This window comes from Astyanax mexicanus, chromosome 14, assembly GCF_023375975.1.
Source record: "Astyanax mexicanus isolate ESR-SI-001 chromosome 14, AstMex3_surface, whole genome shotgun sequence".
In the NCBI taxonomy this organism is placed as follows: Eukaryota; Metazoa; Chordata; class Actinopteri; order Characiformes; family Acestrorhamphidae; genus Astyanax; species Astyanax mexicanus.
In genome coordinates this window covers 823,864-839,417 of record NC_064421.1, presented here as the reverse complement: position 1 = coordinate 839,417, position 15,554 = coordinate 823,864, and the positions used below count along the sequence as shown (strand labels likewise).

The 15,554-nt window shown below is 38.5% G+C and overlaps 1 protein-coding gene and 1 long non-coding RNA gene across 2 annotated transcripts; both read right to left on the bottom strand.

Annotated features, from left to right (window-relative positions):
* Positions 1–961: 961 nt before the first annotated feature.
* lrrc57 (leucine rich repeat containing 57) lies at positions 962–14,152 on the bottom strand. Its single transcript, XM_022664747.2, has 6 exons — positions 13,986–14,152; positions 13,405–13,598; positions 11,830–11,965; positions 9,439–9,707; positions 7,986–8,171; positions 962–4,814 (listed from the first exon to the last, which is right to left on the bottom strand). Exons 2-6 carry the CDS (start codon positions 13,486–13,488, stop codon positions 4,773–4,775), a joined length of 717 nt encoding a protein of 238 aa, XP_022520468.1. The 5' UTR covers positions 13,489–13,598; positions 13,986–14,152; the 3' UTR covers positions 962–4,772.
* Positions 5,144–7,193, bottom strand: LOC125780974 (uncharacterized). Its single transcript, XR_007424017.1, has 3 exons — positions 5,719–7,193; positions 5,368–5,575; positions 5,144–5,335 (listed from the first exon to the last, which is right to left on the bottom strand). It is a non-coding gene; the product is annotated as an uncharacterized LOC125780974 (long non-coding RNA).
* Positions 14,153–15,554: the final 1,402 nt, after the last annotated feature.

Here is a 15,554-nt window from a genome sequence, read left to right as displayed (position 1 = left end):
AAAAAAAGTGTTCCGGTGTTTCTATTTAGCCCTGCTTTAAATCAATGAATAAGTGGTCTCTGAAGAAAGACAGGATTTGGCTCTTGCTCATGAATAGTCATATTGATTTATACTGATTGGTTAACAGCACTGCAGCAGAGAACGCCTACCTGCCTTCCCCCCACAGTCAATTTTACAGCTTTAAAACTCAAAGGACTAAATGTTTTCAGAGATACAGCCTTAGTTATAAAGATACAGAACTGAGTGCTGGATAAAATTAACACTTAAACTTCACTTAACGTCAGACTCTCAGCGTCGCTCGACCGTAAGGCATTAATAACGTTCCTATCAGCTAAACTAACTCTGCTAAACTCTTACCTCAGACTTAGTGATTTGGTGTTTGTGCAGTTTCACGACGTCAAAGCTCCAGAGTCTATACTATACACTATATATCATAATAAAATCCAACGCTAAAGGCACTCTATTTGACCGGTGTTCAGTCGAGTTGAGCTTCCTTATCAAACCGTGCTTCCCCATTGTGTTTATTTAAGGTCTCGGTAAAACGCAGAATCAACCGGAGATCCAATTTAAACCTACAGTTACTAACATACACAAGATAGCTAACGCTAACTAGCTCTGTAAACGGAGCTGTAAGCTCCACCTTAGTCCTGTGGGCGGTCCTGAGCCGAGGTGGGCCAGGCCATGAACTCACTGTTTGATGTAGACACCCTAACATCTCTCAGATCGACTCATTTTTCCGAATATTTTCTTTTACTAGCTACTGCAGACAATGGAGGTTGAGGAAGAGTTTCATCATGTGCAGCTTCATAAACAACTCAGAGAGACCCACTGTATTTCACTTAAGAACAAGAAAAAAATTGATTTTAGCAGAAGGAGAACTTTTTAGAAGAAATTTTTAGTAAAGCAAACTGTAGTCAGCCCCAGTAAACTTGTGAGCATTTAAAATCAATCACAGTTGTAATTTTAGTTAAAACAATGCAAACAGTCTTTATTCTGCATCAATCAGTTTGTGTTTTAATACAATACAAGTCATATCGAATGTATATCAATATAATATAATCACAATACTGGTACTCTGTCCACCGGGGTTCAGCCCGAACTCCTGATCACAATCTTTAACAGTAATGTCCAAAAACATCAAGTATCAGCAGAGACAGAAATAACAGCACAGGATTAATAAAAACAATAAACTAATAATAAAGGTGTGTAACGATTTCCAGGCTCAGATCGAAATTCGTAGACTGAATATCTAAATAATATTAATATTAAATAATATGAAGGTTTTTTTAAAGCAGATAAGAGTTAAAAACACAACTTTAGAGGCCTGTTGTAAAGTTAGTCCGTCTACAGAAGGAAAAAAAAATGTAAATGGAGTGGGCGGGACTTGTGCTATGGACACACCCACTCTAAAGAACTTAACAATTCTGTGATAATTCTCTTGATAATCATCGTTCAGTATCAAATTTAGATTTAAAATTTTCTGCAACATCTGAACACAAACTTTCTCCACACTTTTGTATGGACCAATAGAAATGCCTCTAAATTACATGGACCAAAATAATTTTATATTTAAAAAATCTTATATTTATTGTAGTTTCAGACATTTTAGCAAATTTTAGATCCCACTTACACCTGGTATCTGGATTTTATTCTGATAAAGATTTTAAATTTATGTATTTACACTTGGTATTCAAATGTGTCTCCAGTTAGTCAGACCGAAATCTGGTTGCTTTGTTGGACAAAATATGCAAACCCACCCTCAGCAAACCACCCACATCTCAAACCATCTTCTGAACTGGTTTAACTGATCAGATTTCAGACCACCTTCTGAATTCGGATAAAATTAGTGAATTTGTATCTGTTTTGGCTTCGTCTCTTCATCTTCTGAAGTGATCTGAGTGTTTAGATTTGTATCTGTTTAAAGTGTGTCTTAGACAACCTCCTTCCTGAAGTGGTTTGAGAATTAGATTTGTATCTGTTTTAAATGCATCTCAGACCATCTTCTAAAGCGGTATGAGTTTTTTCTTTTATCTGTTTACAAAAGTGTCTCAGACAACCTCCTTCCTGAAGTGGTTTGAGTGTTCAGATTTGTATTTGTTTTAAAGTGTGTCTCAGACAAACTCCTGGAGTTATTTAAGGATTAGATTAAAACAGATACAAATCCAATTCTTAAATAACGTCAGGATGCATCTCAGACCATCTTCTAAAGCGGTATGAGTTTTTTCTTTTATCTGTTTACAAAAGTGTCTCAGACAACCTCCTTCCTGAAGTGGTTTGAGTGACTGGATTTGTTTTAAATGCATCTCAGACCATCTTGTAAAAGTGGTTTGAGTGATAAAATTTGTACCCGTTTTAAATGCGTCTCAGACAACCTCCTTCCTGAAAGTGTATTGGGTGTGTTTTGTATTGGGTTTGATCTTATCCAGATATAATTCTGCAGGTGTAAACGAATATTAAAGCCTGGTATCATTACACCCCTTCAAACTAGCGTAGCATAAATAAATAAGTGTAGAAAAAGCCACGATGGACACTGTTAGACGGTTCTGCTCACTCAGACAGCGGCGTTATGATACAAGCTGTGCTTCATTTGCTGGTTTGCACTGAATTAAAGGCCATTAAACTCAGTAATGCTCAAATATCTCAAACTGATGCAGAACAGCAGAACTGCAGCCTTCATCCCAAAACAACTGCATAGAATTCAAGAATTCACTCTTAACTATCAAACACATTGCAACTAACCCAACACGTAGAGTTCTGCTCTTGTTATAAAGTCTGGTGAAGCGTTCTGAGAGCGTTATAACTCTTTACGACTAGAGATATACTTGCTGTTCAGCCTATAATGCCTAAGTGATGTGCCTGTTACTCAACGCTACCACTAGAGGGCAGACCAGAGAACACGAAGCATGGATTCTACATCAATTTTTAAAATAATAGTAGAGCTTTTTAGGGGGGTGGAGCAGGTTAGTTCAGTATTTTTTATAATTTTACGTTAAAACACTAAAACTGTGGTTAATCTGTAGCATTTGCAAGGATTTGTATGGTTAGTGGTGTTTGTTAGCTCTACTATACTCTGCTCTGCTGCTACTATACTCTAGTGGTGGTTAAATGTGGTAAATTTGGTATGGTTAGTGGTGTTTGTTAGCTCTACTCTGCTGCTACTATACTCTAGTGGTGGATAAATGTGTTTAATCTGTAGAATTTGTTAGGTTTTGTATGGTTAGTGGTGTTTGTTAGCTCTACTCTGCTGCTACTATACTCTAGTGGTGGTTAAATGTGGTACATTTGGTATGGTTAGTGGTGTTTGTTAGCTCTACTCTGCAGCTACTTTACTTTAGTGGTGGTTAAATGTGGTTAATCTGTAGCGTTTGCCGGGTTTTGTATGGTTTAGTTTAGTTTGTATGGGCCGAATGATGCACTCTGAAGAGGGGTATCTTGTCAATGGGGTTAAAATATTCTCTCTCTTTCCTCCACAAACCAGGTTAGTCTTACACATTCTATGCATACATTATTGGCCTTGTACAACTAGCTGCTAAGTAAAAAAAAAGTGTCTGCAGTCGTACTCCAGCTACGAAATTTCACCTAGGGGTTGAATGAGGAACTGCAGCTTTGTGATATATCAACACCAAGAATGAGCCACACACAAAGCTGCTGTAATCCTATAATTCACAATCAAATCAGATTTTTTGAATATTTTGTGAAAGAAATAGCCAAAAATGATACAAAGCTAATCGATCTTTCCATCTTTAGTTCTGAAATGTTGAAGATGCTGAGTGCCTGCACTGCCCTCTACCATTATTACACCTGTATTACGCCCTTACATACGATTTGTCATGTTAATTTTCTAAGGACGAGATAAATTATAGCACCAAACGGATGCAGGATACGCAAGGCAGCAATCATGCGTATGCAAACATGCATTAAACAGCAAGTATATCTCTAGCTTAAGAGCATTATGACACGTTTACTCGGTTCAAGTACAGATTTACGATTTATTACAAAAATAAATAAATATTCATGTTAAAATCCGTTCACATTCGGTCTGAGTTATACTAAAACATCATCTCCCACTGGAAAAGGAAATAGAAACAAATCGAATCAAGATATAAAAGACAAAAGTAGAGAAATAAAGAAATCATAATAAGAAAGAATACGAATAAAGAAAAATGCAGCACTGTCTGCCTGTGATCAATAATATTTCTAATAATCAATCATTTCCTTCATGTGTTTGATACGCGCCTTTTAAACAACTCCTTTATACAAAACGTCTGTCTAAGACTTCTGCACCACAGTACTGTGTATATTTATAGATTTATAGATATATATATATATGTTTAAAAGCCTAATAAAGAAATTTAAGCATGTCATTTTTATAGTATATATTATTTTTAAAGGTTAGTTTATAAAGTGTGTGTACAGAGTTAACACACACACTGTGTGTGCAGGGAGATACAGCAGCCTATCAGGTGGTGTAAATGCATAGAGCTCTCCGTGGTTATATTCCGTCCGTATGTAAATGAGAAAGATACAGGTGTGTGGTGTGTGTGTTTGTGATGTCACTCAGGTGATCCTGCGCGGTATCTGAAGTGGGCGGGGCAGCAGAAGACCCTGTGTTGTCGTCTGAGCATGCATTATAGCAGGTTACAGCATCTCCTCCGTGTGGCGCTCCTCACCCAGCCCCTTACACACACACACACACACACACACACACACACACACTCTGCCCAATGCAGCGCAATGCAGCCGGCCGACACCAGGGGGCAGCGCTACAACACTCAGGTGAACTTCTTCTTTGTTGCAGTGAAGCGCTCCATATACTGCAATACATAAAAACACACAAAATAACATTAAAATAACATTAAAATAACATTAAAATAACATTTACTTCAATCTCCAATAAAAAACATATCCACAGATCAAGCATAACATCATAACATTATGACCACCTACTTGTTTCTATACCTATTATCCATATAGAACACGTTGTAATTCTAAAATATAATTCTGTCTGGGATTAATAAAATACCTACCTACCTACCTACCCACCTACTTACACACCTACCCATCAACCTGCTTACCTAAAATACCTACGTACCTAACTATCTAGGTAACTACATGGCTACGTATATACCTACGTATATACCTACCTACCTACATACCTACCTATCTACGTACTTACAAGCTAACCTACGTACCTACCTAACTTCATACCTATGTAGTACCTACCTATCTACCTACGTATCTACGTACCAATCTACATACCTTCCTACCTGCCTGCCTACCCATATACCTACCTACATACCTACCTTCCTACCTATCTACCTATTTACCTACCTACCTTCCTACCTATCTACCCATATACCTACCTACATACCTACCTTCCTACCTATCTACCCATATACCTACCTACATACCTACCTTCCTACCTATCTACCCATATACCTACCTACATACCTACCTTCCTACCTATCTACCCATATACCTACCTACATACCTACCTTCCTACCTATCTACCCATATACCTACCTACATACCTACCTTCCTACCTATCTACCCATATACCTACCTACATACCTACCTATCTACATACTTACAAGCTAACCTACGTACCTACCTAACTTCATACCTATGTAGTACCTACCTATCTACCTACGTATCTACGTACCAATCTACATACCTTCCTACCTGCCTGCCTACTCATATACCTACCTACGTACCTACCTTCCTACCTATCTACCCATATACCTACCTACATACCTACCTTCCTACCCATTTACCTACTCTGGCAGCTGATGGTAAGCTGCGGGACCAGAAACCCTGCTTTTAACAGAAAACGAAAGTGAAAAACTAATCCATATTATGGCAATAACTACTAAACTGAGTAAAGAAAAAAATACTTTAAGGAGAAATGAAGGTCAGTCAATCTGAGAAGAAGAATTTCAAGAACTTTAAGAAAGTTTCTTCAACTGCCGTCACCGCAAAAACATCATAATGATGAAACTGGCACTCATCAGAACCACCCATCAGAGTTACCAGCCTCAGAAACCACAAGTTAACAAACAGCTCCCCAGATAAGAGCAGCTTATTAGTATTTTAGTTTGTTTAACCCTGTTTTTAAGTTACTACATGATTAATTATGTGTTCCTTTATAATCTGATAGATCACTTCACTACTCATTTACTATGTAGAATTGTTTTTCATTAGGAATTTATATAAGCATTTGTACATACAGTGTATGTAAGCTATATTTACAGCACCAATTATGGCTTTAAGAGTTCAGAGTAGGACTCATCCTGACCTTTCCCCTCTTTACGCCCTCAGACCACATATATCTCTGCTTTACACACACACACACACACACAGTGAGATCAGCTCTGTTTTACATTCAAACATTCACTGTTTACAATACACACAGTATTTCTGTATATCTGTATTTCTATCAGCAGCAGAGTGAATGGGAGGTGGGCACCATCTGAACAGGTTAGTTGGATTAGATTGAGCTAAGCAGATGGATAACAACCACTTGGGATACCATAGCAACCACCTAGTAATCACAAAGCAACATATTTAGACCATTATAGAGTGCCACCTACACTTCCTGTAGTGTATTACAGACTGACAGAATGAGTGTGTGGATTAGGGCTTCAACAACTAATGGATTTAATCGATTAAAATCATCGATTAATAAAATAGTTGGCAACTAATTTAATAATCGATTAGTTGGTATACATCATTTGTACACGTATGTGCAGTTGCCACCCCATAATGTGGAGCGGTAAGCTTTTGTGTGGCGTGATCTGGAATAAGCATTTGAAAAATGTCGGACGCCTTAAAAAAACAGTGTTCGGTGCAAAATGTGCACAGCTGATCTCGCACGGCACGGCAGCACAACATCGCTGCATGAACAGTATTCTATTCCACTTTAATTCTACCTTAAATGTGCAGCCGGAAAGCAGTTACACGTTCTACTTTCTCTCACTCACTGTTACTAAAGCCTGCTAGACTTAGATAATACTTAAATTGCATTTTAAGACTTTTGTTTGCACTTAAAAAAAGGGAAAAGGTGTTCTTTTTATCGGTTAATTTGAACTTGATGTAGCATACACTTATTTTTATGAGTTGTTGGAACAAATTTGTACAAACAGAGTTTGGTTTAAGAAATAAAATGCTGAAAATTAAATTTGTCTGTTTCCTATTTTTATCCGATTAATCGACCGATCGAAAAAATAATCGACAGATTAATCGATTATCAAAATAATCGTTACTTGCAGCCCTAGTGTGGATCATATAATGAACATTATAGAGCATTATATAGAGCGCCCCCTACGCTTCCTGTAGTGTATTACAGTCTGTCAGAATGAGCGTGTGGATCATATAATGAATAAAATGCTGAAAATTAAATTAGTCTGTTTCCTATTTTTATCCAATTAATCAACTAATCAAAAAATAATCGACAGATTAATCGATTATCAAAATAATCGTTACTTGCAGCCCTAGTGTGGATCATATAATGAACATTATAGAGCATTATATAGAGCGCCCCCTACGCTTCCTGTAGTGTATTACAGTCTGTCAGAAAGAGGGTGTGGCTCATATAATTAAAATTATAGAGCATTATATAGAGCACCCCTACACTTCCTGTAGTGTATTACAGTTTGTCCTGTTGAATCATATGAACGTCATAAATTGGGGTTTTATTTCTTTTCCGAAATGTCACGGCAACTTTTCCCTTCCGACAAATTTATTGATGACTAATCCGCCCGAAACTTGCTGAGACACTTTACGCTACAGGATAAAACATCAGCCCTTAACTTCCTGTTTACATTAGAACATTTTAACAACAGCACTCAGAGGAACGTGACGAACACACACACAGAACTGGGTCAGCTGCTGACATGTGGGTGAGGAGATACGTGGGCGTGACACAGAAAACAGGTGTGAGACGTTTGAGAAACTGGTGCACAGAGACGCCACTTCCACTCGCCCACCTTCTCATAGCCCTCCAGGTCCCGCAGCTTCTTCACCTCGAACAGGTTCCCCTCCACAGACAGCAGCGAGACGCTGGAGCTGGTGAGGATGGAGGAGGGGATGGAGGGAAGCTCCAGGCAGTTCTCCTCCAGTCTCAGCACCTTCAGCCGGGGACAGCGGGACACTTCCGGAGACAGAGCTGAAATCTGAGACGCACAGACAGCAAAAATCTGTCTAAAGACAATATTATCTCCAGAAATCATTCTGATAAACAATATTATTGCCAATTGAGATGCAAGATGTGATGCTAGGGGTGTGTTTAAAAAAAAGATTCAATCGATTCTTCGATTTAAATCAATCTTCATTTGAATGATCTGATATCGATTCAAATTAACCCAAATCGATCTTAAGAATCAGCCCATTTTCTCAGTATATGCACAGTTTTAATGTCTCACGTTTTATCTCGAGAGCACCGCCCTCTGGCAAATATGCTTATTTAGGCGCCGAGTGGTCCAGCGGTCTAAAGCGCTGCCACTATGAGCGGGAGGTCGCAGGTTCAGGTTCAGAAGGAGCAAAATTGACCCTGCTCCCTCCAGGTGGGTACAGTAGATGGCGCTCTCTCCCCACATCACTCCTAGGATGATGTCTGCAGCACAGGGCGTCTGTGAGCTGATGTATTAGAACCGAGTCGCTGCGCTTTCCTCTGAGCGTTAGCGCTGTGATGCTGCTCGGTAATGCTACAGCATCAGCAGCAGCTGGAAAAGAAGCGGTGGCTGACTTCACATGTATCAGAGGAAGCATGTGTTAGTCTTCACCCTGCTTGTGTGTTGGAGCATCACTAGTGATAGGGGGAGTCCTGATGAGTGGGTTGGGTAATTGGCCGTGTAAATTGGGGAGAAAATGGGAACAATTAGAAATAAAATTATAAAAAAATATATATGCTTATTTAAAGTAAGACCTGACCGGCTGAATCCACCGTTAGCTTAGCGGGTTAGCCTTTCCCTGGTTAAGATAATCCCCCCCTTTAGCCGGATATAACTTTTAGACAGAATAACTGTAGATTAACCTATTAGCATCAGAGGTTTTTACAATCACAGGTAATCAGTCAGAGGGGCTACACTATATATGGGGCTACAGGTAGTCACCGTGCCGTTTGGTGACATGGTGTGTACCACACTTAACATGAATCAGAGGAATCAAAGGAAAGAGTGTAAAAAGTGATTTATCAGGGCAAAATATGCCCCAAAGTGGCTGGGCAAAAAGCACAAAATTGCTGGATCTCAGAAAGCTGCTGGAAAGCAGAGGTGTGCTATTCAACAAAGGTACTTTTTATCATGTTTTACTACACTAAAAATCAATCAATTATACCTTTAGTTCTATCACTCTCATTAGAAATAAGTGAGTGATTCTCTCAGATTTTGATTCTTTATTCTCTAAATAAGTGAAATTCGTGTTAATGAACGTATTGATCACCTGATTCTGGTTGAGGTTGATTTCAATGGCCTGCAGTTCGGCCACCCCCGCCGGCACGGCCTGGATGTGGTTCTTGGAAAGGTCCAGCATGTCCAGCTGCCGCAGGGTGCCGAGACCCCCGGGGAACTCCCGGAACTGGTTCCCCGAGAGGCTGAGGGTCCGCAGGGCTTTCAGCTGACCCACAGCGGCGGGAAGCTGCTGGAGCTGATTTCCATTCAACACCAGAGTCTCCAGCTTCTTCAGCTTCCCGATATCATTCGGCAGACTGGCTGTAAAACACAGGAAAACCACAGTTATTATCACAACAATACCAAAATTCTGACTTCCAATACAATACCTGCATAAATATCTCAATTACAATACTGAAACGATACAGATCAAAAACCTCAAACATCAGGAATAAAAGGAAATAATAATAGATCAAATATAAAACTAAAAATATTAGTTTATATATGTTTATTCTTCATTTAAAGTAAAAACATAATACGTTTATGGGTTTTCTTTGATTTCGAGACCCTCACAACCAGAAAATCTCTCCTGTCTGGAATCAAAGTTTATGAAAAGAACAAGAAGAAATAAGAGTCATTGTTTGATGTTTTGATTCAGTCGATCTCTGAAAAGCAAAAAGAACAGAAAATAAGGTGTTTAAAGGCTTTTAAAGACATTTAAACTTAAAAGTCTGCAGATATTTCCTGAATGATCACGTGATCTGTGTGGTGTTTGGACGAACGCTTTGAGGAACTTTAGGAACACTTTCGATAGTTGCAGTGTAGAGTCGACTCTATATCGAGTTAAGAATCGATTTAGGAATCAAGTGCAGATTGGAATCAATGATTCTAAACACTGTGTAAAGATGCCCATATGTTGATATGAGGCTCTGAGCTGGTTTAAACATAAACAGCCGTATGGAAACTCAGAGATGACACAGAGCTCTCCTCAGACACTGGATTAAACTTACTGTAAAAGAAACTTTAAAGGAGATTTTATTATTATTGAGTGTTTTATACAGGGGATTAATCACAGACCCTCACCAGAGAGCGACGATGCTGTAGTTTATGTAGTTTAGTAGATGCTGCAGGCTGGGTGCAGCTGCATTAGCATTAGCCGCTAACCTCAAAGCACTAGCTCTTTTGTCATTCAGAGGTGAGTATATCGGACTGTAGTGAAGCCTCCCCATTTACCATGATAAAACAAGCTACGTGGTCCTGGCTTACTGGAGCACTCAGGGTTCCTCAGTGTAGTTCTGTCGGGTGGCATTAGCTGCTAACTGCTAGCGGTTAGCCGCTAATGCTCCAGCTTTAGTGTTGGAGAAATTTGGGAATCTAAGCTTACTGTAAATAAACGGAAGCGCTTAACTTTAAAAAAAAAAACGTTTTTTATTAGGAGAGAAATCTGTGTAGATTAACATCCAGTTTATTTTTAAAAGAAAAAGTTTTTTTTTTTTTTTTAGAATTACAGTTTTGTTTATTTAAGGCGCTTCCCCCAGCTTCCCCAATAGAAGGGAAACATGGCGACACACTTGCTCACTTCGATTTAGGCATCCTTACTAGTGTCGTTTAATGTGCCTTATAATCAAAAAAAAAAAGATAGATAAATCTGCTTACAGTTGTTTGAGTTTTAGGGCTGCAGGCTGGTTTTTAGAGTTTTTTAGGGACAGTGTGAGTAAACGTGTGACATTTGGCTTCCTGTAGGCCCTCGTTAGGGAAGTTGTGAAGTCAGAAGAAACATAAATGCGGACTAAACTGCTTCAGTGGTACGGCACATCTGCAGCAAAGGAACAGTTACAAATTATTTAATTTTCATATAATTTTAAACATATTTTATTCATAATATGTTGATTTTCATTGTTTTGACCGATATCTAAAACCTAAAAAGCTTTAACGTATAATAAAAATTAATAATAACTCACTTTATTTTCCTAAATTTCCCATTTTATAATTGTTATCCCATTTTCTCCACGATTTTACTCAGCCAATTACTCAACCCACTTATTAGGACTCCCTCTATCACTAGTGATGCTCCAACACCAGGAGGGTGAAGAAGACCAGCACACGCCTCCTCCTCCGATACATGTGAAGTCAGACTCCGCCTCTTTTTTAATCTTTTTTGCTGAGTAGCATCACAGCGCTAACGCTCGGAGGAAAGCGCCTACAGCGACTCGGTTCTGATACATCAGCTCACAGACGCAGCCTTGGGCTGATCCACATCACCCTAGGAGTGATGAGGGGAAAGAGCAAAAGAGCGCCATCTACTGTACTGTACCCACCCAGAGAGAGCAAGACCAACTGTGCTCTCTCAGGGCTCTGGCAGCTAATCATTAAAGTATCTATCCATCTCATAGCTGATTGGTATAATCTTCTGTGATGATTAACTGTTTTAGGCGGTACGTACTGAGCTTGTTGCTGGCGATGGTGAGGCTCTTCAGCTGCTGGAAGCTCCCGATGAACGCCGGCAGCACCTCGATCTTGTTGTTGGACAGATCGACCGTCCGCAGGTTTCCAGTCAGTCTCTGAAGCTCCTCTGGGAACTAAAAATAAGAAGCATATGCTCATATTTTCAGCTCAAATATGATCTATTTATGTATTACATCAGAATAATTTTATTTTATAAATACTGTCATTAGGGCAATGCAGGCAATTATTTTTGGAAGCTTTTTTTATTTTTATAAAATTATAATAATAATAATAATAATAAATTTTATTTATATAGTGCTTTTTTAATTTTTCAAAGACACTTTACATACAAAAATAAGGCACAAAGTTAAAGGCAAAATTACAACAAAAATTATAAGGGACACACTAGGGGTGGGCGATATGGCTCTAAAATAATATCACGATATTTCAGGGTATTTTTGTGATAACGATATACTTGGCGGTATAGGAAAACAGAAAAATAATTAATTAATTTCAGGAATATAGTATAATAGTATAACAGTATAATCATAATGTGGCAAAACAAATAATATATGATAAAATAATATAATGCAGCAAATAATATTGCAGAATATTTAGTGCATGCATATAAACTGCAAATTAAAACTTATATTATACAATAAATACACCTAAAGCTTCACAGTAAATAAGAGACTACTTTTAAGACAGAACAGCCCTGTTATCACGATATGGATTTTTAATATCATGATATTTCTGTGTCACAATAATATTGTATACGATATAATATTGTCCACCCCTAGGACACAGTCTTTAAGTTATATACAAAATAATATAGGCAGTTTTACCAATGACAATTTATATAAAAAAAAACAAAACAAAACACAAATATAGTTTCTACAAGTTTTCTAAATTACATTATAGGTTAAAAGCGGATCTATATCATTTTATTAAATTAATCAAAAATTTTACAGAGCTTGGAGAGGTATTAGCGCTTTTATAAAGTTTTGCTGAGTTCATAAATCAAGTCAAATATTACCCACTCTTCCAAGCTCATCACATTATTACACATATTCACAATAATTATGAATATTTTTTTTTAATCTGCTTCCAAAAATGCAATGCATGTATTGTGAATAAATCGATTTATTTTTTAATCGATTCACACTACCCACTGGAAAATATCCTCAGCTGACTTTCCTCAGCAGAAGTCAGTACAAACAGATTTTATGGCACATAATTTTGGAGCATTTCTATTGGTCTATTCATCATGGAATTATGATACATTATAAAGTACAACTGTCAGAATTGCGTTATGTAGAAAATAAAAACCTGCAACAAAATCGTATAATACCAGGGTATAATAATAATCACGATATTAAAAAATGTTGGCAATATTATTGCGTACGATAATTACGAATAATATTGTGATATATTAAATTTTATAATACACAGCCCTACTGGTCAAGCTGGTAATTAACCTCACAATATTATAATTATTATCATTATTATTATAAAGAGTAAAAAAGGGTCACATGCTGTGTTGGTCTATTGGTGTGTGTGTGTGTTTATTTACCTCCTGCAGGCCTTTACCAGTCAGCTGAAAGACTCCAGTTTTCTGAGAAGTCTCCAAATGAGCTTTTAGAGCACTGTTCCCCATTTACAGTGTTTAATTATAATTATAACAGTAATTTAAATAGTATTTATAGTAATTATAACAGTATTTACAGTCTCTTTCTTTCTCTCAGTGTTCAGCTCTCTCTTCTCAGCCTGCAGAAATAAACACAGTAGTTACACAGCATCAGTTCTGTTACTCAGTTCACTAAAACAACCACACACACACACAGTAATATACTAATATAATAATAATACTCCTAATAAAGTTCATATATCAGGTAGTTAGCCAGGTTATTATAACAGTTATCACACTATTTAAGTTCCTCACACTGTTAAAGAGTGAATATAAGGCAGCTTAACTGTTAGATAAATAAATAAACAGTGTTATTTTAACACTAGAAGTGATAAAAGTTCATTATTTAACAGATTAAATCAGAGTTTTAGCCGGTTAGCATTTCCACACTTAGCCACATAAGCTAACTCAGCTAATTCACACTGTCAGCTCCGTTAAAAACACAGAAAACACACAAAATCACAAACCGATCAAATAAACAGCGCCTGGTGTTGAATTAAATCCAGCGGAAAAATGAAATAATACTGTATAAAGTGATAAATCCGGAGTTTGTGTGAGTTGTTGTCGAGCTGAGCTCCTAAATCCGACTGTACGGGACCGCCTCCAATCCTCCGGGTCAGCAGGGGGCGCTGAGACACACTGCGGCCAAACTACACCAACTCCCACCGCGGGTCCGTCTCAAACAGCTCCCTGATCCCTACGCCCTAATCTCTACTCCCTATAACGGGCTCCCTACAACCTACTCTACAACATACAACCTACTGCATACTCAATACAACATACTTTCTTCAGCTTACTTCCTACACCCTACTGCCTACAAAAAATTCCATACACCCTACTCCCTACACCCTACTCCCTACAACAATTCCATACACCCTACTCCCTACAACATACAACATACTGCATACTCAATACAACATACTTTCTTCAGTTTACTGCTTACTTACAGCTTACACCCTACTGCCTACAACAAATTCCATACACCCTACTCTCTACACCCTACTCCCTACAACAATTCCATACACCCTACTCCCTTCACCCTACTCCCTACAACAATTCCATACACCCTACTCCCTACAACATACAACCTACTGCATACTCCATACAACATACTTTCTTCAGCTTACTTTCTACACCCTACTCCCTACAGCAAATTCCATGCAACCTATTTCCTACACCCTACTTCCTACAACAAATTCCATACACCCTACTCTCTACAACCTACTCGCTACAACAAATTCCATGCACCCTACTCCCTTCACCCTACTCCCTACAACAATACCATACACCCTACTCCCTACACCCTACTTCCTACAACAAATTCCATACACCCTACTCCCTACAGCAAATTCCGTACTCCCCACTCCCTACTCCCTACAACAATTCCATACACCCTACTCTCTGCAACAAATTCCATACTCCCCACAAACTACTCCCTACACCCTACTCCCTACAACAAATTCTATACACCCCAGACAAACCAAGTCTCCCTGAAGCTGCGGGAGTCTCCCGCATTTCGGTAGTGGCTCCCTGATGCCGGAATTCAGAACGAGCGCCCCAAACGCGCACACAGGCCACAGACTTTTTTCTCTAATCGCGTGTGGGAAGGAGAGAGAGGAAACTCTTCAAAGAGCACTTACTCTCTTAACACCTCTAACACACTAACTACTTCTAACCTCATTTCCTTCTTCCCCTCCTTCACTCCTCTATCCTATTATTCCCTTTGACCTCCTTTTATCCCTATCCAAAGTTGTTTTTACTTTTAAACTTATTTTACATTGTACTTGACTATTGTAAGTCGTTTTGGACAAAAGCGTCTGCCAAATGTAATGTAATGTAATGTAATGTAATGTAATGAAACAAAGAGGGTTCTGATTGGCCTGTTCTCTGCAAAGAGTCTGTGAGACAGCCAATCAGTTTTTAGTGTGGGCGGGCAGTGTTTTTTCCCCCTGCCGGACGGGAATTGTTCAGTGAGTGAGAGAAAGCAGATCATGGCGGTGGCAGGGAAAGCAGAGGCAGGGCCTTCCAAAGAGAAA